The sequence below is a fragment of the Equus caballus genome, chromosome 13 (assembly GCF_041296265.1).
Source record: "Equus caballus isolate H_3958 breed thoroughbred chromosome 13, TB-T2T, whole genome shotgun sequence".
Lineage (NCBI taxonomy): Eukaryota > Metazoa > Chordata > Mammalia > Perissodactyla > Equidae > Equus > Equus caballus.
The window spans coordinates 11,088,791-11,111,521 of NC_091696.1; the positions used below are offsets into that span (position 1 = coordinate 11,088,791).

Here is a 22,731-nt window from a genome sequence, read left to right on the forward strand (position 1 = left end):
AGTCAGCCTTCCCTCCCCTGCCAGAAACAGAGGGCTCTGTGCTTTTTCGAATGAGTTGCTCATGTGCACACTCTTCTCGCTCTCATCTGTCATGGAGTTAGGTGTGAGTCCTGGCTCCATTTCCAGGGACAGGATTAAAAATGAGCCCCTCACCCTGTGTTTCCTGAAGTCCGGTGCTTTCTGAGCTGGGGCTGGTTTTTGCCACCCAGGTCCCTGGCGCTCCTGGGCAGCAGGCCCGGAGGAGACCGCCTTCTGTGGACTTCACCGTGGGTTGCTGCTGCATTTCTGCCACCTGAAGAGCAAGAGTAAGGGGCGCTTCATGTGCCCTTTGCTCCCACCACACAGCCCCGCTTCCCCACACAGGATTTCCTATGAAATGTGCTAATTTTGTAATGGCACTCGTGCTTAGAACTGCAAAGTTCGGGCTGTGTGTCAATACCAAGAAGACTTCTTTTCAGACATACTCCTTGAGCTGTGCAGACTAACAAGAGTGAAAAGTCCGTGAAGCAAGGATCTTTGGACCTTGAGGACGCAGCATCATCAGCATGATGTGTAACTCACCTTTTCTCCCCGCCCTTGCCGGGCGCATAAACTTCATCCCTGACCTCTGGGGTCTCGGGGCTGGCACCTGCTGGATAAGACCTGACGCCGCTGAGGAGGCACTTCCTCAGTGCCCTTGGAGGGCTGCCTTTGGTGGGAGGAAGTGGGTCTCTTCCCAGCAGCGTGCTCGTCTGGGCTGCTGAAGCAGAGGAGGCCCAGGCTGCCCCCGGGAAGCCTGTCTTTGCCCTGGAAGCTTTTGTTTTGTCCTAATTACCAGGTAGAGATAATCCATTAGGAAGCCTCTGAGCATCTCTAAACAGAAAACCCGATTCCAAAGGCTTAGATCCCCCAGTCGCTCACTGAGTCGCATGCATTTCTTAGACTTGGTTTCCAGCGTGTGATATAAATAATTCCATTTAGAAATTAAGAAATTATGGTCTGCATTTCATATGCCCGTGCCACTGTAGTATTTTCCAGAAAAGAAAATGCATGTAAAAATCGTAAGGTCCCTGTGGATGCCATGTATGTGGGCCACTCATTCTGCTGCTGAAGAGCAGGGCCTGCGGACGAAGGGCCTGCCTCTTGCTTCCATTTGTGCGTTTGAGCGAGTGTCTGAGAAAGCATTCACCGCGGCTCTGCATCTGCAAGTAGATTTTCCCATCGTTTATTATTAATTATTCCTCTGAGCAGCTCTGTGAAACGAGTAAATATTAGTAAACAATACATGCTGATTATTAAGCTAAGATGGAGCTATAGCTCCCTTATGCTCTTAGTTTTAGGTAAACTAGTTGCACACAAACAATGAGTAAATTTGGTGTGAGGCCTTCGGGTTGGGGGACAAAGAAAACTGAGGCCCGAGCTGGGAAGGAGTGTGTTTGCCATCTGATTCTAGGCCCTCCTGCTTCTCCTTGGCCACGTCGGTCCTCGTTTATGATCTGCCTGCTGAGTGCCAACCCCTCCTGTCTGGGCTGTGGGTGGGGCTGGCCCTGCCCCTTGGGTCCGGGTTTGAGATGATGTTGTAAGTCTCCCCCGTGTTGTCTGAGATCTGTGACACCGTCCTCTGCTTACAAAAAGTAGCAATGTTCATCATAGAAATCTGCATGTGGCATAAAGGAGACAGTAATAAATCACCTGTGATCCTCGACGGAACGTTAGCATGTTGCTTTAGGTCTTTCTTGTCTTTTTGTGTTCATAAATATTACATGTTTTGAAACAGGAAAGATGATGCTGTGCATACTGTTTTGTAGCAGTATTTTATGTAAATGGGAAAAAACATGAGACACGTGATGGGCCAGTGGGGCTCCTGCTAACGCTTGCTGTACTGCGTAAATAATTTTTCCTTGGAGAAACATGCATAGTTTAGCTGTGCTTTAGCAGGGGTGGTAGTTATTTTCTTTGTGGGTTGTGCACAGGCTAATGCTGGCCGTCTCTCTGGCCCTCAGTTGGCCACGTGGATGTCACTGTGTCTGGAGATCCTGTCGTTGAGGACCAGACGGGATAACTCAGTTGCTCTGTGAACCTCAAAAAGTCAACTGACTCTTTTAAACTATCACTTGATCCCCATCCTCAGTTTCAAAAGAATGTTTTTGATGTTAAAAGGATACAATTTATTTAAAGACAGAGAAGTGAAAAATAAGCCATAATTCCATTCATCTGCCGTTAACACTGATGTGGTCCTTGCCATTCTTTTCCAAACACGTACATGTGTATGTTTATTCATTTTTACAACGTTGGGCCCATTTTGTAGTTTGTGGCTTCTTTTTCCCTCTTTGTGCACATTTAAGCCCTACTCATCCTCCAGATCCGGGCTCAGGTGCCCTCTCCTCAGAGGGGCCCTCCCTGCTGTCCGGGGCCAGGTCTGCCTCGCAAACATACCGCCAGCACCATGCACCTCCTCACAGCTCTAACCATCGTGGAGTGTTCTCCCTCGGGTGGCGATGTGACTAGTGCCTCTCACCCCTCGAGACAGGAGGTGTAGGGACCCACTGTTGCTCCTGATTGAAGGGGCACTTGTAACAGTGTCTGGGGGCATGTCATAGCCACCCAGAAAATCCTTGTGGAATAAATGGCAATCACGTGCATTATTCCATGTTTTTAGCTATCCTTTGAACAATAATTTTACTGACTACCTAACATGCCAATGTCCTGCTCTACTAAAATTTACCTGATAAGTAATCCCCTACTGTTGGAATCTACAGTTTTTCTAATTTCTCTCTCTTCTAAACACATGCTAAACATTTCTGTGCATAAATCTCTGCCTACATTTCTGATCATCCTTATGATAAATTCCTAGAAGTAGAAGCACTGACTGAAGGAGTGAATTACAGGGTGGGTGGGTGTGCTGGAAGTCAGAGTCACACTTCCTGGTTCCTTTCAGAGAGTCCCAGGGTAAAATGGCGCCTCTGGGCACGTCCCCCGTCTAGCACACGAACCCCCTTTGCAGCAGTTCCTGTAAAGGGACAGCTTGGTGATGAGTTTGGGAAGAGCACCTGTCTGTTCACGCATTCCGTCCACAGGTATTCACTGAGTGTCTCTGGCCTGAGCACCATCAGGGGTCTCCAAAGTGGAGTGGGGATGAGCACGGCCCCTCAGCAGTCTACTGGAAGTCTAGACCCGTTCACACTAGGATGTGAGCCCCACGAGGACGGGGACCACAGCTCCCTCATCACTGCGCATGGTAAATGCTCACGGTTTCATCATCAATTACACGTAGAATACGTGGTTCCTCTCTTTGACAAAGCCAAAACCTATGATGCCCAGACACGTGAACAAACCACAGCAGTCTTTTCAAAGTTCTGAACTAAAACCAAAGGTTTAGACATGAGTATTTATTCAGAAAGTGACCTGGAAGACTATTTTGGGATCAGACATATTTAGAAAATTAGAGAAAGATCAAGTGCCCTCCCCCTGCCCCACCACTGAACCCCTGGCCACCAAGAGTCCTGCAGGAAGTCCCTGTGCCACCAGCAGGGGCAGTGCTGGCCCACGCTGTGAGGGCCAGCGCTTCCAAGCCTGCAGGCCGGCGGAGGCAGGGGGAGGATCCTGTGCCCGGAGGCGGCTGGCTGTCTCAGCTGCTTCGTGGACCCAGCAAGACATCAGTGGACCCAGGGCCTTGACATCCTGACAGTGGCTTCAAGACTAGAAACCTTAGAGCTGCCGTTTCTCAAACATTTGCTCTCTGAAAATTGAGGGCTCCAGAGAGTTTTTGTGTCTTTGTGTATCTGTCAATAGTGACTGTGTTCAAGATTAAAACTGAGACTTTTTAAAGCACAAGAATCCACAGGCACGCGTGCTGTTACATCAGAATGATGACGTCATCCCATGTCACATGGTGTCTGGAAAACGACGCTTGTGAGAGTGGAAAAGACAAATGACAAAAACAGCTTTGACCTGGTGGACCCCTAGAAGCGTCTGAGGGAGCCAGGAGTCTGAGGACCGCTGGCTTGGCAGCATTTGGGCTCTCCCGTACCGCCGAGCTGCCGCCATGTGCTACCAGCTCTTCCTCCAAACCAGGGCCTCTGTGTCTGGAATCTGCCTTCTTCCCTGTTCTGGGCACCATCCTCAGCCTTCAGCACCTTGGGTCCAAGTCCAGGCATTGCCAGTCTGATAGACCTGCCACTTTTCATCATCAAACAAGTCTTCCTAAAGAAGAATGCCACTCACTCTCGCTCAGGAACCCAGGGGTCCTCCCCTCTGCCTGGCCCTCACTGCTCGCCACCAGCCCTGAGTACCCTCCTCCTCGCTCCTGCTCCCCTCTGCCTCTACGGAACCGGGCCCTCCCCTTACCAGTTTTGTTAGGCACAGTGCTAAAGGCACATCCATCAGTATTAGAGACTTTCTGCCAAGATCCAGAACATGTTTTAAATGGAGCAAAGAAATTTAAATGGGAAGAAATTATAGCATGAGTGAGTTGATCCCTTTCAAGATAATCTTATTTAATAACCAAAAACTCACAAAGATGTGCATTTTATCCAGCTACAAAGGCAGCATGGCAGGTTATATATTGTGCTAATTACATGTTTGGGGTTTCATTCCTTCTTTAAACTAGATTTCTATTATTTCAGAAAATCAACCATTGTAGAAAAGGACTATTCATTTATTTCATTGCTGGGTGGCCCATCCACTGTAAAAATAGGTCAAGAACAGTAATCTAAATTGACTGCTGATAAATAATTAAAGCTAATGGAATTCTCTCAAATCTGTGAACTAAAATCTTTGAGAAATTGCCAGGATATACTGTCTGCTGTTGTATAGAAAGATATTTTTTATTTAACACTTCGGTTTAAATGCCATTTAAAATTACCCTTTTCTATCACAAAGACTGGAAGGAATAAGTGTTCATCTGTAAAAGTAACCGAAAGTATGCTCCAGTGACGGCTGCATGAGTCAGCTTCAGATGATGAGATGGGAAGCGAAGCTTTCAGTATCCTGGAACAAAGAGGAACTTCGCTTCTCGCTGAACTGTTTGAAGTTGAGCTCTGCAGTCTGCATCAGACAACATGGCTTGTCTTGTTTTAAGAAACTCCATCCCTGGTCTGTGCTCCTGTGTACATAAGGGGAATCCTAGTTATCTTAAATGACGTCCAGGGAAATAAGTATGAAAAACCGTTTTTCTTTTACAGATAATTACCATTGTCTTTCTGGTGCCTCCAGGACCTTATAAAAATACGTAGATGTTATTTTAGAAGAGATGGCTTATCAATAAGAAATCAGGTTGTTATGTTACAGTCAGTAGAATTAGCCTTAGATACGGTGCACTGTGTCGGTTTTTATTAATCAGGATGTCTCAGCCGCCATCAGGATGTTTTAGAATCTTTAGACATGAGAATAAAGGATCCATAGCTAGATGCTTTGAAGGTGTCTTTAGTATTTTGACTTTAAGTTGTAGAAAAACGGTCATTTTCTCATTTCTCTTTGATTGAATATCTTAGTTGAAAAAAAATCACCAGTTTGCTATTTATTACTTTTTAGAAAAGTTGTGGTTTTGTTAAACTGCAATAACATTGTATTACTATATTTTAACATATTTATAAATGGTGGACTCTTTCTGAAATTAAACTTATTTGCATTTTTCTTTAACAAAATACTCTATATAGAAATTTCTTGATTTAAGAGGAAATTATGCCATTCAAATTGCTCCATCTAGCATCTGTATAATCTAGAATCTGAGTATTTGTATTTTGTATTTTTAAAGATCTTTGACGTCCTTTGTTTCAGGGTAGCCCACCTGGCTGTGTAGAGGTCGTGGATATTAGTGGCCCATCAGAATCCCATTCTTCCTTCTTCTTTAGAGCTTTGTTCCCACGTGACTAAGTGGCTCCGTGCACAGTGCAAATCATGGGACTAGATGGCGTTAGAGGCAGAACAGGGACATAGAACAACTGACAGATGTGTCCTGTCCAGCGCGGGAGAGGGACACGAGACCCGGGAGCAGTCCAAGGAGCGAGGACCCTGGGCAGGAGGGCTTTGCTCACGGTGTCACCCAGGAGTGTCTAGAGCGGCCTTTGGTGCAGAGAGAAGATGGGTGGCAGAGAGGAGGGCGTGTGGAGGGAGACGGTCAGGTTCCCAGATACTTGGTTGGCTGGAGGGCGAGCTGAGCACTCAGCAGACAGCGGCGGTGGCAGAGGGCAGGCGTGGGCCTGGCGGGGGGAAGGTTCCACCGTTGGCCTTCCATGCGGCCCGGGGGTACCAGCGACTGCTGCTTCGATCTCCCACACCAGAGAGCGCACTATAAAGCAAGCCAGTGGGAGTGGAATCAGCTAGAATCTACTCTAATTTCTCTTTTTTAAATGTGTATTATTCACCGACAAACAGTTATTGGTACTACAGTGTTGTTTGCGCGTGCTTTAGGACAGCTTTCCTCCGACTGTCAGCATTCGGAGGGTGCCGGTAGCCTGGTGTTTGATGCTCCCCATTCCGCGATGAGGCCCATTCTAACACCAGGACTGTCCCAGCACGGGACTGTGGCCTTGGCATGGTGAGCCCTATGGCCAGGACACCGCAGAGAGGCAGGAGACCGGACCAGGTGACCCTTAGATTTCCAGGGGGGCTTGATAAAGGTGACCGTTAACTAGCTGGGAGATTGTAAATTAGAGAGACAGTCCCTCGCTCTAATCTCATACTTTCTTTTCCTGTTCTGTCAGCTGAGACTTAGTGTGCCTCAGAGTGAAACGCAGTGACTTAAACACAGGGTAGGGTGAAGCGTACAGTGAACCCCGTGTCCCCTCATCCGTCTGTAACAACACCAACCCATCAGCACTCTTGTTTCGTCCTTATTCTCACCCAGTACCCCTCCCCATTAAATTATTTTGAAGCAAAAATTGTATTTCATCCATAAATATTTTAGTATGTATCTCTAAAAGACAAGAACCCTTTTAAAAAACATAGCCGCAATACCTAAAATATAGGCCACTACAGTTTAAACTAAAAACAGCTTGGGACCTGTTTTCCCCTCAGTTCATTTCGTGGTGTGCCATATTTTGATCATAACGTGTACACTTTTACGCATTTTACCATCTTCACAATCAGAATATTAAAATCAGTGACATCACAGTTGAATAAGCAGCGTTTTTTTCCTTAGTGTAGCATAAAATATTGGTCTATCTTACATTTGACGGGCTCAAATTTAATGAAATATGCTATATTATGTAATGGTTTTCTTTGAACATATACCTAAAACATTTTCAAGTCAGAAATGGCCTCTTGCTCTGAGGCCTGAGTGATGAGGGGAAACCAGGGGTCAGTAAGCCAGTGCGGAGGTCGTCGTTTAGCCTGGCGGGTGTGCCACACGTAGCCTGCTTATGCATCAGCCTTTCCTGGGGCTTCGGTGCAAGCCAGTCTCATGTGTCTGCCTGGCCCCTACCAAGGGTTCAGCCCATCCCCACCCTTCACCCAAGCATGACAAGGGGAGCTGAACCAAGACCAGGGAAGAGGGCAACGCTGAGAGTTCCCCTGGCCTGGGAGGTTCTGAAACAAGCTGAAGGGGTGAAGCCACGGCTGGCAGGGCCACAGCGCTGGGTCCCAACGTTTCCTACTCGTGCACCGGGGCCAGGGAGTGTCAGCAGCCCTGGGAGAGTCTCAGAGTCGAGCCCTGCAGAGGTGACCTAGTCCAGCCCCACCTGCCCCACCCGCCCCCAGTGCTCTCGGGATGAGCGTGTTGTCCCCAAGCAAGACAGGACCCCACTCGTGGGCTGCCACCGTAGAGGACGAGATGCCGCTGAGAGACAGCCAGAGCATTGCAAGTCTTAGGACAGGTGGCTGTTGCACAGAAACACACGTGAGTCCCTGCCGAGCAGACGTGAAGAGGTCACTGTAAGGTTCACTGGAACGTCCCCCAAAGTCTGGGTTCTAAGACGTATTGGAAGTAGAGATCATTTTACGACTTTGAAGATGCGTTTGTAATTTATAGCCTCCTTTTATTTATACCGAGTGCCTGGGCTGTTCTCCTTCATCTGCTTGGCTTCCAAACATAAACAGCCGTGTCCTGGGTGCCACTCTTTCCTGGACGCAGAGGGCCCTTGCTGGCCACCAGCTCTGAATCCGCGGTACGCGGTTCTGGGATGCCCGGCCCTGGCGTCGCATGCAAGTGTGGATTGGGAGAGACGTCGTGGGGTGTTGGGAGTCCCAGACCCCAAAGTGGAACAGAACCTTCCAGAGTCCACCCAGGCACCCAAAATGGGCAGAGAGCCAAAGATTCACACCACATGGGTCCAGGGACTGTGTGTCTGGGGACGGCTCCTACCTCACAGGTGCAACTGAACACTGCATGGTAATTTTGTGGTTTTGTTTCCGTTTTGCTTTTAAATCAGAACAGTTTTCTCCAGCAATCGTCATTACATAGGAAATTCTGCAAAAAGGTTTTGCTGTTCAATTTTCTGATCTAAAAAAGTGAGTTGTGAATCAGTGGTTTGGAGAATAATGAAAATCCTTTTCACGTAGAAGCATGTCTCTATAAACATTGCTTATTATTTGCAGTGTACTCAAGGGAGAGAAGGTTGAAATGCACGGTCCTGGCTTTGCCGGCAGACATCCGATATTAATAATCTCAAGGACATCGCTTTCTACGTGTTAAGATGTTAGCTGCTTTTGCTCCATAAATGGTACAGGACCGAAGCAAGTTTAAAACACTGCTAAAAAATCTGTCCCTGAATTAGGTATGTAACCCTAAATTATGAAGTTGTTTAACTTTGCGTTAGGTCCCAAATTGTCATTCACTTGGTTTTCATTGGCCAGGACCCCACTTTCTTCAGTTTGCCACTGGAGAGAAGGGCGCGCAGACGCACATGGTGATGGGCGTGGCCACGTCTGCAGTTTGTGGATCTGAAGTGAGCGTCCTTGCTCCTGTCTCCTTAGTTTAGTAGTAAGCCAGGTGATGTTTGCAGGTAGCAGAATTGGGTAAGGAATTTCTCAAACTGCCAAAAGTAAATCGGAGTGGGCGATTTTTAGCTGGTGGCTTGAGTACATATGTATCAGTTCCTGTGTGTATGGGTATGAATATTTAGTGCTTTCTTTCTCTTCAGCTGTCTTTGAATATACGTGCGTGTGTGAGTGCAAACACACACAGCCGGCTTTAATATCTGAAAGGTGATTTTAGCAGATCTGGCAGGAGACGTGACTTTACCCAAAGAAAAGACGTGTAAATACAGTGGGCCGGTCGTAGTGGAGATGAGCGGGCTTTGTTGGCGGTCAGCATGCGCTGTGTGGCCCCTCTGCCGTCGTGGAGTACTGCAGTGGATGTGGAGACACTTTGTCATCTCCTGTGCTTCTCAAAGCTGGTGTTTCCGTGAGGCTGGCGCTGCGCCGGGTTGGCAGGGTTCAGGGTGGACCGGGGGCGAGCCTAGTGAGAGGCGCTGTTTTGTGGGCTGAGCGCCAGGGCGCTGGGTCTCGTCCCTGCACCTGAGGCCTCCCTCCCCAAGCTTTCCCTCCTCCACGGTGGTCTCACATGCCTTTGCCCCGCCACCTGTCGCCTTCCGTGACCCCATCCAACTTCGCCATTTCCCCTCTGAGTTTGGACCCATTATAAGGCTTCAGAGTGATCCATGTGTGGCCCCTGCCCCATGTGGCTGTCAGGTGGCCCCTGCATGTCATCCCTGCACCCACAGCCGACCAAGGTGGTCGACGCCTTGACAAACCGTGCCGTGGCACAGGCCTCGGAGATCTGCGTTTGCATCCTAACTTTTCTGGCTTTGTGACCGTGGACAAAGTTCCTCCCCTTTCTGAGCCTCAGGTATCCTCAGCTGGAAAATGTAGGCGTCAGCCCTTGGTGTTGGCAGGGTCCCCAGGAAAGCAAACGAACCTAGTATGTCTGAGTCGCCGGCCGCAGCGCTCAGCGCCTGGTGACACTCGCTGAATGTGACCCTCGTTAACTTCTGCTAATCCCCAGACCCCGCCCACCCCCTTCCCTCTCCTCACACTCCCTGCAGCCTCTTCCCCAGAACTCCATCACCACAGCCTTCCCAGGCCTCTTTCCACCCCTGGCCCTGCTTGAGGTGGGCTCAGCGCTACCTGGAGCTCCTGGCGCCAAGCTAGTGTCCCCAGCCCCACGCCTGCAGCAGCTTTGGGCTGAGTGCCTTTTCCCCCTTGAAACCGCCTCCTCTGGGCCTTCTCTTCTCCAGCTCTCCCCTGCTTCTCTTGATTCCTGTCCTTTCATCTGTCCCTTGAGCGGGTGAGGGGCACCCCTGACCCTCTCTTCCAGGAGAGCCCAGCTTCCTGAAGGCTCTCTTTGCCCTGAGCTGCCCATGTGGTGGCTGCCAGACACACGAGGCTACTAGGAGGCACTCAACGTGTGGCCAGTCCAAAGTGAGACGTGCCAAAGTGTGACATGCACACCAGACTTCAAAGCCTCAATGCCCAAGAAAGGGGGTAAAACATCTCGGTAATTTTTATATTGATTCTGTGGGCAGTGATAATATCTTGGATCTATTGGGTTAAATGAAATTAGAATTAATTTCACTTGTTTCTTTTTGTTTTTCGAATGTGGCTGTAGAGAGTGTTAAGTTATGCGGGTGGTTGGCACTGTATTTTTGTTGGACGGTGCTGGCTTGCGCCGTGGAGCCCAGCCTTGAGGGCACGTGTCTGGGCGGGCGCTCTGACTCGCCCAGTCCTTGACGCACTGTGAGAGATGCTTTGTTGTTCGTGGACTCACTTGTGCACCCATTCTGTGTCTTTGGAGCTCCCCCTGTGTGCCAGGCCCCTTCTAGGCACAGAGGGGACGGAGACAAATGCTCTTCCAAATGCAGCCAGATCGCAGTCCCTCTCTCGGCAGCAATTCCACGTTGATGGCTCAGATCAGTCTTTCTGCTGACCAGTCCGGAGGCCACAGAGGGTGCCTCGTGCACCAGGCCAGGGGCCACACCTGCGCCCTTCCCGCTCTGCAGTGTGGGGAGTGGGCCACTGTGGGTGGGATGGGCCCCTCCAGGAAAAGGATCGTCAGGCCTGGTGTGGAATGTGACCAGCTTCCACAGTCTGACCTTCTCGAGTTTTAAAACCTCTCATGTCTGGGTTTCCTCAGCAAAATATCGCCCAACCTGCATTGGATGCTGAAGATGGGGGCAACTGAAACCCACTCCTTGCTCTCGGGCAGCCCCAGTCTGGAAGGAGGAGGATGGGCTCCCAACTCTGGTCCAGCCGCGTTATAGACTCTGGGTAAGGGGCGAGGGGAAGCATGTCCCAGGGTGCAGGGGCCTGGCTGCGTCCACTTCTGCAGTGTCCAGATCCAGGCATGCTGGAACCTGTGGGGTCCCCTCTCCAGAGCCCAGGGGCCACCAGGTGCTACTTGCTGTCACATATAGCAAGGCAGGCCGAAGCCCACCCCTGTGCCTCCCGACTACCTGCGGGTGGGGCAGGGGCTCAGCCATAGCGCCCTGAAAAGTGAAGGGCCTCCCGGATGCCCAGGCCTGGGAGGGGCCACAGCTCCCACTGACAGTGGAAGACAGGTGTCCCATTGAGGTTATCATCCTTGCATTGTTCACATTGAGATGGGTTTGTGGCGTTTTGAGAGGAAGATTCACCACACGTCTGTGCGAGCTGGGGATGCGTGTCTGCTGTGTCAGCTCCAGCTGGCTTCATGGTAGTTTGTGAGTCCTTCTTTACCCAGTTGATACGAACCCTAGCCCCCCGCTCATTGGCGACAACACTGGGGAATATGGTGACACTTCATGAGCGAGTTGCCTTCATCCAGGGCAGCCTTTTCGGAAAACAAACAGCAAACAGACTCCATCCATCACCCTGTGTTTGCAGTTTGTGATCATCCGCCTGTTGTCCTTGCCCGGGGCGGGGGGCGGGGGGGGGACGGGAGGAAGGGGACCGGGCCACCCCACAGAGTCCCGAGGGCTCTTGCTGCCCTCCTCCTCCCCTCTGCAGAGTCCACCCTGCACACAGGGAGCTGCTCATGTTCAGACTTCCCAGCTCATTACCTCTGGTTGCCAAGGTGCTGACCCAGAAGCCTGGCTTATTCCTCGTGATTAAAACGTGAGCTTTACTGTTGACCCTGCCCGGGAGCAAACAGTAATCTTTCTGCTGTCATTTTTCGCCATTTTCCTCCGCCTCTCCCCAACTTTCCCTTCGGTGTGGGCTAAGTGAGGCGGCATGTTGTTTTCCCATTGCTGCCGTATCAAACCACCATGGACTTGTGCCTTAAAGCAACAGAAATTTATCCTCTGAGAGTGCCAGAGGTCAGAAGTCCAAAATGGGTTTTATGGCTGAAATAAGGTGTTGGCAGAGCTGTGTTCCTTCTAGAAGCTCCAGGGGAGAATCGTTATCTTGCCTTTTCCAGCTTCTCGGGGCTGCCTGCATCCCTTCGCTTGTGGCCCTGCATCATTCTGAGCTCTGCTTCCATCATCACATCCTCTCTGACTCTCACCCTCCTGCCTCCCTCCTCGGAGGACCATTGTGATCACATTGGGCCCGCCGTATAATCCAGGATAATCACCCCAACTCAAGATCCCTAACTTAACCACATCAGCAAAGTCCCTTTCACCACGTAACCTAATAGGTCACAGGTTCCGGGCACCAGGACCTGGATCTCTGGGGGCCATTATGGTCCCTACCACAGAAAGCCTTATTTATTTAAAAAGAGCCTAGTAAAAAGAGTTTGATTATCTTTTGTCATTGAACTTGGTGTAAAAATATAGAAGATTATCCAACAGAGGAACAAAAGTATTAACTTCTCCAAGGAAATAATGGGAATCACCCTTAGGAATGCAACCTATAGGAAAATGTGTAATTAAAAAGGGAGTTATAATGCTCCTTGATCAAATGCTTTTACAGGGTTGCAATACAAATTCATGTGGGCTAGTTGTGTTTGGGACAGAGCTATGGGACGGCTGTGTCCGGTAGGTCACTCTGCACCGACGGAGACGCTCTGCTTCTCTGTTGTCCAGGGGGTCACCACCAGCCTCGTGTGGTTGCTGAGCACTTGAAGTGTGGCTTGTACAACTGAGGAACTGAATTTTAAAATGTAATTAAGTTACATTTAAATATAAATTGTTGCATTTAAATATAAATAACACAGGCTGGAACGAGGGATCCTAAACTGGATTCTGCGCGCAGGTTTTAGGAAGGCTGCAGTGAAATAATTGGCAGAGTTTTGTCTCTGAGGGAAAGGTCAGTAGCTTTCCTCAGAGTCTCAGAAGGCTGCGTGACCCAGAAAGGTTTGGGGCCCTGGTCCAGAGGAAAGCCACAAAGAGCACTGGGTTGCACAAAATACCCAGAGCCATTCTTCTTGACGCGGCGGGAGCAAGACTGCAGCGCTGGCTCCCGGTGGATGAACGAGCTGCTGAGCGAGCAAGCTGGCTTCAGAGCGTAGGATGGCAGCCCTTTGATACAGGTGCTTGGCCAGAGGAACACAGAAGGCTGGCAGTCAGTCAGTTACCAAAAGAGCTGGCCCACGCGTGCCTGTGTGCACGCGCAGCTGACTAGGGCGGCTCACCTGGGGGCACCGAGCAGGCCCCAGGCCAGGGCTGCTTAGAGCATCACAGCATCGCAGAGTGGGGAGTCTGAGAGGTCATGGTCATCCCCCAACCCCACCACTTCTGAGTTCTCTCTTATCCACCCTCGTGTGATGCGGGAACATCCCATGAGAGAATGCTGCCTTCTGTGGCCCCAGATCCATTTAGGGTGACTTTAACTTTGCTAGAAAGCTTTTCCTTAAACGATAACAGCAATGTTGTTACTCAGAATAATAATGGTTAATATTGTTGAGCACTTCCTGTGTGCTACTCCTCACAGTTTCATTCCTTCTCCTACGAGGAAGACATAATTATCCTCAAGCACGTTGGAGACCTGAGCTCAGGAGGTGACATGGCATCCCTGTCCCCACAGTTCGCGAGTGGCTGAGCCAGAATTCGGACTCAGGGCTGTCCGGCTCTGCCCACTGCCTTCGTATCTGAACCTCTCCCCGGGCCCCTGCTGCTCCGGTTCCGACCCAGGAGCTCTGGAGAGGAGCGCAGACTGGTTTGCTCAGTAGCGCTCGCGTATCTCACGGCAGCGCTCATCGGCGGTTTAGAGGTGGAGGAGCAGACAGCCGTCCTGAGAAGTGGCTTCGTGGCCCTCTCCCGGTTCACCCAGGAAAAGCCCGCCCGCTTCCCTGCTCCCGCGAACTGCTGGACGGCCTCAGCATGTGTCCTGCCTCTTCCGTTCTGCCCGGAGCACCGGAGCACCGGGCCTCTTTTCCTGAAATGATGTTTAATCCTCTTCCCACGTTCGTTGGCGCGTGTCCGTCTTTAGCACAAGTCAGGTTCAGCTGGGCGTGCGCAGCTGCCTTGGAACTTTCCGAAAGGTCAGTGCCCAGACTCGCTGACTCTGATCTGCCACGTAGACCCTGCTCGGTGAACACCTTCCGTGCCCCATCTCTCAGGAAAGAAGTCGCCGTACTCGAGTCCTCTCAGAATATCTGAAGCACTTCCTCAGTTACTTCATTGTTTCCCGGGAGCTAGAACTGACCTGTGCTATTGTGGGAGTTTGGGGTGGACCCAGTGTTGGGTTGATATCGTGTATATTCCATGCGTACACTGCAGTGTGGTTGTGCAGTAGCGTCACCTAGCTCCTTTATCATGTCACCTAAGTATCATTTCTTTTTTGTGTTGAGAACAGTGAAAATTTAATCTCCTAGCAACTTTGAATCTTATAATAAGGATTGTTGACTATAATCTCTATGTTGTGCATTAGTCGTTTGCTTCATTTTAAATAAAATAGTCTCAAGATCACATGGACTTACCTCTGGGATGTCCCGTTGTTATGAAATGGGTACCGGTGGCTTGGGGTAAAATTTCCAGTGACTCTATCCGACATGGATTCAAAATAGGTGTATCTCCCATTAACAGTGCTCGAAAGTGACAGCTGAAATGCGGGATGGTGGCCCAAATACATTTCAGATGCAAACAAGTCAGACCCATATTATCATGTGCTGTTTTCTAAGCAAATTGTCTGAGACTAATAATTCAAGAGGAGGTATATGTAGAAATAAAATCTGGGACCGGCTCCATGGCCAAGCGGTTAAGTTCACGTGCCCGGGGTTTGCCAGTTCAGATCCTGGGCACAGACCTACACACTGCTCATCAAGCCGTGCCGTGGCAGTGTCCTACATAGAAGAACTAGAATGACGTATAGTTAGGATATACAACTATGTACTGGGGCTTCAGGGAGAAAAGAAAAACGAAGGTTGGCAACAGATGTTAGCTCAGGGCCAATCTTCCTTGCCCAAAAACAAAAAAAGCCAGAATACCTTTAAAAAAAAAAGATAGTAGTATTGGTAAGTGAGTTCATTTAAACTATGGGGCACCAGTTAGTGTAATGTATGTCCTATGAATGAAGGAATGGGATGGGAGAGGTACCGGGATTGCTTTACATAACAATAACCATCACTGAAGTCAAAGCTGTTTTCAGGAGGCCTTAACGAATGTTTCCTTTCTCTTTCCTTCTGCAATGGCTGTTTCCTGACCCGCGGCTCTCACTCCAGGATTTGCGCAAGCAGGTAGCGCCACTGCTGAAGAGCTTCCAAGGGGAGGTAAGCCTTTATATTTATTTCGTATCCCGAGCCACCCTTCATAATAGTTCATTGCGCCTCCTTTTTATTCTCCTTAAATAAATGCCGCTGACAGAAGGTGCTTACCCAGGTGGAGCCTCCCCAGCTGCATCGGCCCGACGTCACGCAGATTCTGTGCTTCTCAGTGTGATGGTTCCACTGGGTCTTCTTCACTGGAGCCCAGCTGGAAGGCGAGGCCGTGTCCAGAATGTCAGACAGTGTGGTGGATTGAGGCGCGAAGGGGCCGGTGTGGTCGCCCTCCTCATGGTGGACCAGGCCTGTTCAGACCGCAGCCTCTAGGAGTTCACCGACCTCCTCAAGCTCCCCGTCCCCCAGCTGGTCTGGGGCCGCCGCCACCATCAGGCCCCCCGGGTAGAGGGGAGGGAGTGGAGCAGTCTGGTGCTTTCCCGCATGGCTGCTGGGGCAAGAGGAGTTTCACTCGATGAGGCTTAAGACACAGAGCACAGGGAGCTGCCACGCCGAGTAAGTCAGAGCTCTATCTAAGGAAAGGTTTTCTCGTGGGTCCTTCCCGAGGAAGCCTAGGCAGGACGGCAGGCGGCGGCCGCTTGTCTGCGACGTGTGCCCTGGCTGCTGGTGGTGGGAGTGGTGTCACGGAGCGGACAGGCGGCCCAGGCGGGTGACGCTCCAGCTCCTCCTCAGCCCTCTGCGCAGCGACTCGGTGAACTGCAGAAACGTGCAAAGTTTGTTCCTGCTGGGAGTTCTTGGCTCTCGGTCTGAGCTGCTCCCGTTGGAAAGATGAAGTAGTAAGAATGCTCAGAAGAGGGAGCGAGCCTTTGAAAGCTCTGTGAAGAACCCATATTGGTGGCATCTTAGGAATTGTATGTTCTTGCAGCTACGCGATTCACAGCACGGGGAAGGGACGGGGTTCGGGGAAGGGAGGTGGCGAGTTCCGGAGCGACGCGAGGCGGCGGGCCGAGGAGCTGCGGGGGCTGGAGTCTGGGCCCAGGGCTGCAGAGGAAGAGGCCGGGGGGCTGCCGTTTGGCACATTCTTCAGCGCATAGGGACAGCAGAGGACGAGGGAAGGAACGAGGTTGGTCCGGGAGACTGCAGCGGGGGCGAGAGGAGGGGCTGGGACGGTGAGGGACCACTGTGATGGCCGAAGCTGGTAGAACGGGCAGCCGGGCCCTGCCCAGGAGGCCCCCGTGCGTAGCTCCCTAAGGCACAGGGGTTGTCGAGGCTGGGTCTGGGAAGGGCTCGATTGCCCCTTCCTCGGAGTTACACCTCCAGGCCCTCATTCTGAGAGTCAGACTGTCACCTTACCCCACCCCACACTCTGTCTGACCCCTTCTGCCACCTGCTCAGCAGATCTTGTGAGGCCCACTGGCTTTGTATTTCTCTAGCGAAACCACTCAGTGTGCTTTTTTTGTTTGCTTGTTTCTCCTCCTTTTTGAAGAATTTCAGATCTGCTTACAGTAGACAGAGCCATATGCTGAGCACCTGAGCCCCTTTACCAGACTCACCACTTCGTCACATTTTCCCACGTTTGCCCCCTCCACCCCCCACCCCTTTGCTAAACATTGGAAAGTAAGTTGCTGCCTGCCCTAAACACGTGCGTCCATCTCCTGAAATTGAGGGCGTTCCCGACGTTTCCACAGGAACCCTGAGAATCACACCTGGGAAGGTGACACTAACCCATGGTATCTGATATTGAGTCCAAAATCACATTCCCCCAGTGATCCCCAAAACGTGTGTTGTAGCCGCCCCACCCCATCAGGGTCCCATCAGGGTCATGCATTGCATTTAGGGGGAGATATGTATATATATATATTTTTTTCTCTTAATAAAGAACACTCCCTCCATCCCCTCTCACTTTTGTTATTGTTTTTTATTATGTTGAGTTTTGTGGATTTTATTAAGAATCTAAGCCAGTTATCTTATAGATTATCCCACATTCTGGATGGGATACTGGCTTTAGTTCTGGATATATTAAATTTGAAATGCCTGAGAGACATCTAGACTCCCCATTTGCCCAGTTTTTTAAAGGCTATTTGAAAAGTAAATATTTTTATAGCACCATTAATTAATGTTTGCCAAGTCTCTGCTAATTGCTATATTTACATTAAATAACTTGTGCTTTCTAGTAAGCTGATTAAGTAAAAGAGACGAAACCCTCCTTGTTTGTGACTTTGCACTTTCCTGGCGGAGGGTGACCGAAGCCAGGTGCCTCACAGGCAGGGGCAGTTTCCGGTAAGGAGGCCGGAACGCAGCAGGTCTCAGTGCGTAGATGGGGCAGGACCCAGTCAGCCGACTTTTCTGGAAAGCCTCCTTCTGTATCAGAGGCTTCTTCTTGGATCTTCAATAGTGTCTGCAGAGTGTGATTTTATTTTTGGGGTCTGTTATTTGAGCTCGTCCCAAGGTGCTTGAGTTTCTCTTAGAAACATGTACGGTGTTAGTGAAAACATGTTCCTTGCCCCAGAATTTGTATAGATGACTTCCCTATTTGAGCTCCCCAAAAGGAAAAACAAAACAAAATAAAATGAAGTTTTCAGACAGTAAGAAATTCGCAGAGTTTCTGCAGGAGCGTGTCTTTGTGGTGTGGTACATATAATGCCATGGGATGCGTTGACCTGCCCAGGGTACCGCTTACCCCCCGCAGTGTTTTCTTGTGGTTCAGTGTCACTCCAGACATCTTCCTTCCTGTAGTTTGTGAGACCCGCACGATTCGGTGACAGCTTACCTTTCTAGACTCCTCTGACTACTTACCCCATCGCTGGACACACAGCCATTCTGGATTTGTCAGGCCCTTGTGTGTTGGGCGTCCTCGCCGGCCTGCAAGCCTTCACACTGGCTGACCTCCTTCCTGAACTGCTCCTTCTTCCTTCCGCTTTACCTGGCTCACTGCAGCCTGGGTGTCACTTCCTCAAGGAAGGTCTTCCCCGAGCCCCAAGGGATAGGCCAGGTCCCCTCTACTATGTGCTTCCGTTGCACCCTGTGCTACTGGTGACAGCATTTGTCATTGTGCCTGAGAGCCACCTGTCACTTTGTCTCTGTTCCCCATTAGTCTGTAAGTGTGTGAAGGCAGCCGCTGTGTCTTGTCTGTTGGCCATCATATTCCCAGCACCCGACAACACAGCAACTGGAGCTAAAAAGTATTTGGGCTCTCAGGAATGGTTACTGAATAAATGGTTGAACAGTGGGGTTCCTCTGGAGGCAGCTTTTAAAATATTTTTGCCTCTGTCCTTTCTTGGGTTGTTAATAAGGTGAAAGGGACCCCGGAAGAGAGGTTCAGGAAATACCTTTAGAAGAAACTAGTAAATAACTGTTAGTTGCTATACCTAAGCTGGTGTGTTCCACCAGCCCGGACGGCTGGTTGGGACGGGGAGGAGGAATAACCGAAATGGTCAATCCAATGTAAGGCTTATTTTAGTCCAGTAATTAAGACAATCCCTTCAGGGAAGTAACAGTCGTCCTCTCTAGGAAAATGCTAAGTCTTTCAAATGTCTCCCCCCTCTCATTGCTTCTCTCCCTGAGAAGGGTCCTGGTCTAGAAGGTCGAGGGGCTAGAGAATTGGCTTAGGCTCTACCCTTCTTGGCTATAGGGGAGCTGGTGCTTAAACCAAGTGTCCTTAAGGAGAAAAATCCTCTTAAGAAGTAACTTAGGTGCTTCTATTAGAGGGAAAATAAAAGACTGAAAATCCATGAGCTAAGCATCCAGCTTGAAAAGTTCTAAAAGTACAGTAGAATAAGTTCGAAGAAAATAGAGAGAGGGAAATAATACATATAATTAATAATAATGATGAAAAATATAAGAATGAAAAAGAAAACAAAGACCCAAGAGAGAAATAGCCCAAAAGTTGGTTCTTTGAAAAGACTACTACAATAGACAAACAACCTTCCTAATCAAGAAAAAAAAAGGTTAGGAATGGAAATGGGGATAACTTTGTAGCTGCAGTGAAGATTAAAAAGATAATAAGGGAATATTGTAATCATTTTTATGCCAATAAATTTTAAAGCCTAGACAAAACAGACGCATTTCTAGATTTCTATAATGAACCTAAGCTGAGTAGAGAAGAGTGGAAACCATGACTAGCCCTCTAACTATTGCAGAACTATTCCCACACGTTCTGAACAGTTTTGTGAGAGTCTTATCCATCATTCATGAAACAGTTCTAATCTTTTGCAGACTCCTTCAAAAAATAGAAAAAGAGAGAACGCTTCCTAACTCATTTATGAGGCAAGTATGACCTCAATACCAAAACCAGACTAGAACAGTACAAGAAAGGAAAGTTAAAATTGTCTTATTTATGAATACATATGCAGAAGTCCTTTAAAAAGTATTAGCAAATTGAATCCATCACGATTCGTGTATCCCAAGAATGCTATTTGCTTTAACATTAGAAAACTTATTAATGCAAATTAATATGATTAACAGATTAAAGAGGGAAAAACTATCTCAACAGTTATAGGAAAAGAATTTGATAAAATTCAGCATTCATTCATGATAAAAACTACCAGCGAATTAGGAATAGAGGGGAACTTCTTTAATCTGGGAAAAGGTATTTATCCAAAACCTACATCGATCGTCATACTCGATGACGTTGAAAACATTCTCTTTAAAATCAGGAAGGAGAGGAGGAGGCCTGCTGTCGCTGCTTTTCTTTAACATTGTACTGGAAGTCTTAGCCAGCAGCGAAGAGGGGAAAGAGAAATAAAGTATAAGTCTTATAACAGAAGAAATGAAACTGTCATTTTTCAAGTGAGCCTCAATTATGTAACAAGGTTGCTAGATACAGAATCAATATATGAAAGTAATTACATAGCTCTACGCCAGCAGCACAGTGGAAAAGGTTACCACTGAGATAGCAGCGAACAATAACGGGTACCTAGAAGTAAATATAACAATGGGTAGGAACTCTTTCTGGAGAAAAGTATAACATTTATATTGAAGGATATTAAGGAAGGTTTAAATGGAAAGAGAGAAAGTATTCAAGGATAGAAATTCCCATGATTAATAAAGATGCCAATTTCCCTCAAATTGATTATAGAGTGAATAATTATAGTTCCAGTGAAAATTGCAACAGGATTTTTTATGAATCTCGAAAAGCTGATTCCAGAATTTATATGCAAGAGCTAGTGCAGATAAAGGTGAACATAAGAGTAAATAAGAACAAGATGAAGGATTTGCCCCACCAGATTATCAAAGCTACGGTAATTGGCACAGGGATGGATCCAAACACCAATGGAACAGAATAAAGAAATGAGGACCTGGCCTGTGCATGTATAGAAGCCAAATGTACTGCACGGATAGCGCTGCAGGTCAGTGGGGAAAGGGTGGACTTTTCAGTAAATGGTCCTCTGACAATTGGTTGTCCTTATGGAATTAAATGAAATTGGATCCCTACCTCACACCATATGTGAACTTAAAGAACAGGTGAAGACTTATGGCAAAACTTTAAACCCTTTAGAAGAAAATATAGATTGTGATGAGTTTGGGTTGGGTAGGATCTCTTAAACAGGAAACCGTAAAGGAAGAAATTGTTATGTTCAACTACCTTAAAATTTAAAAGTAAAACCTTGTGTGGGTTTTTTTTTCATGGAAGGACATCCTAGAGAAAGTGAAGAGATCAGCCCAGGGCACTGCTAGCTCAGTTCTCCCTTTCTTGTGAACCAGAAAAAGGCTCCACCTTAATTCTCAAGACATTTTACATTCTCTCTTGGCAACTTGTCGTAAAGATTCAAACCTGTCTGAATCTTTCTCATAAATAACAAACATCAAATGCCTCTGAGGTGAATGGTGCCCCTAGGGCCGCACTGTGAACAGATCATAGGTGTGGTATCCCTGGCCGCAAGTCACAAACCAGGAGGAAATAGTTGCCACATACGTAATTGACAAAGGATTAGTTTTCAGAAAATATAAACAGCTTTTACCTGCTAATAAGAAAAAGACAAATATCCTCGTAGGAAAATGGGCAAGAGCCATGAATGGCATTCTCAGAAGAGAAAGTCAGAATGGTCAATAAATGTATGAAAAGATGCTCAACCTTATAATCAGGGAAACGCGAATTTAAATAATTTAAATGCAACTTATTCATATCTACCAAGTTGGCCAAAATTCAGAAATCAAGATAGGAGTGTAAATTGGTGTAACCTATTCACAAACCAGTCTGGCCTCAGACACTAAAGCTGAGGAAGCGCACACCTTGGCACAGCACTTCCACTCCTGTGTGCCATAAATAAACTCACCCGTGGGCCACGGGAAACAAGTTCAGGAGTGTGCGAAAAGAGTGAACAGGTGGAAACAGCCCAGCTGGCATCAGCAGGAGAAGGAGTAAGTGAAGAGTGGCGTATCCATACGAGGGAGTATGACACAGCGGGGGAGAAGGAACAGAATTCAGAGATGAGCAACACCAAGCTGATGTCGCTCAGGGGTACGGATGTCATAAAACCATAAAGCAAAGGGTAAGGAGGAAATTCAGAGGAGAGGTTGTCATAGCCAGGTGCAGAGGAGCTTTCAGAGGTCGTGGGAAGGTTCTTACCCATGGGTTCATTTTGTTGTTTATACTTTATGTATTCTTTTGTAAGTGTGAACTGTTTCTTTCGAAAAGAAGTAATCATGCTTACAAGGCTGTCGCTACATAATCCTATTTTTGCGTGTCAGAAGCTGAAGATTATCTTTTTCCTTCTCTTTGCATTTCATCTATGATAAATTTTAATCTCCAGATGAATGGAGGCCTCCGCTGAGGCTGTGCACTCGAGAAGGCTGAGGGGGATTCGCATCTGTAATCATGTTCAACATGGTATTTGTGGGACCCTTAACTAGTCCGAGCGGGTGCCAGGTGCTTCTCAAGCATGTGCTGCCCCGTCTTCACAACACCGGCAGGGTGCTGCTGCCTTGACCTTCCTGTCACAGGGCCCCCAGAGCTGTATCCGTCTTCCCCACTGGCTTTCACTGGGGGAGGAGGTGCCCCATCCTCACACACCAGTCCCTCCATGTGGGCTTGGGGACCCGCCTCCTCTGGCTTTCTCAGGAGCCACAGTTGGCAGTCATCCCGTCTCCTGGATCTTCAGTCTCTGCCACTTCCAGGATTGTTCCCGTCAGCATTCCTCCAAGCGCTAGAAGGTTCCATCCTGAGACAGCACATGCGCCTCATCTGTCCCCTAGCCCTCTTGGCCAAGCTTCTCCGAAGTGCCGTCTCCATCCTGTGTGTG

General features: G+C 48.6%; 1 protein-coding gene across 19 annotated transcripts in view; it reads left to right on the top strand.

Annotated features, from left to right (window-relative positions):
- CUX1 (cut like homeobox 1) overlaps window positions 1–22,731 on the top strand; it is a 368,724-nt gene that overhangs the window by 158,756 nt on the left and 187,237 nt on the right. For all 19 annotated transcript variants that reach the window (XR_011424601.1, XR_011424602.1, XM_070231696.1 and 16 more), the window contains one exon: window positions 15,497–15,544. Coding sequence is in view for 17 of the 19 variants with exons in the window: in XM_070231696.1 (XP_070087797.1) it covers window positions 15,497–15,544 (48 nt within the window). In the remaining 2 variants the exon portion in view is untranslated. The remainder of the gene's footprint in view (window positions 1–15,496; window positions 15,545–22,731) is intronic.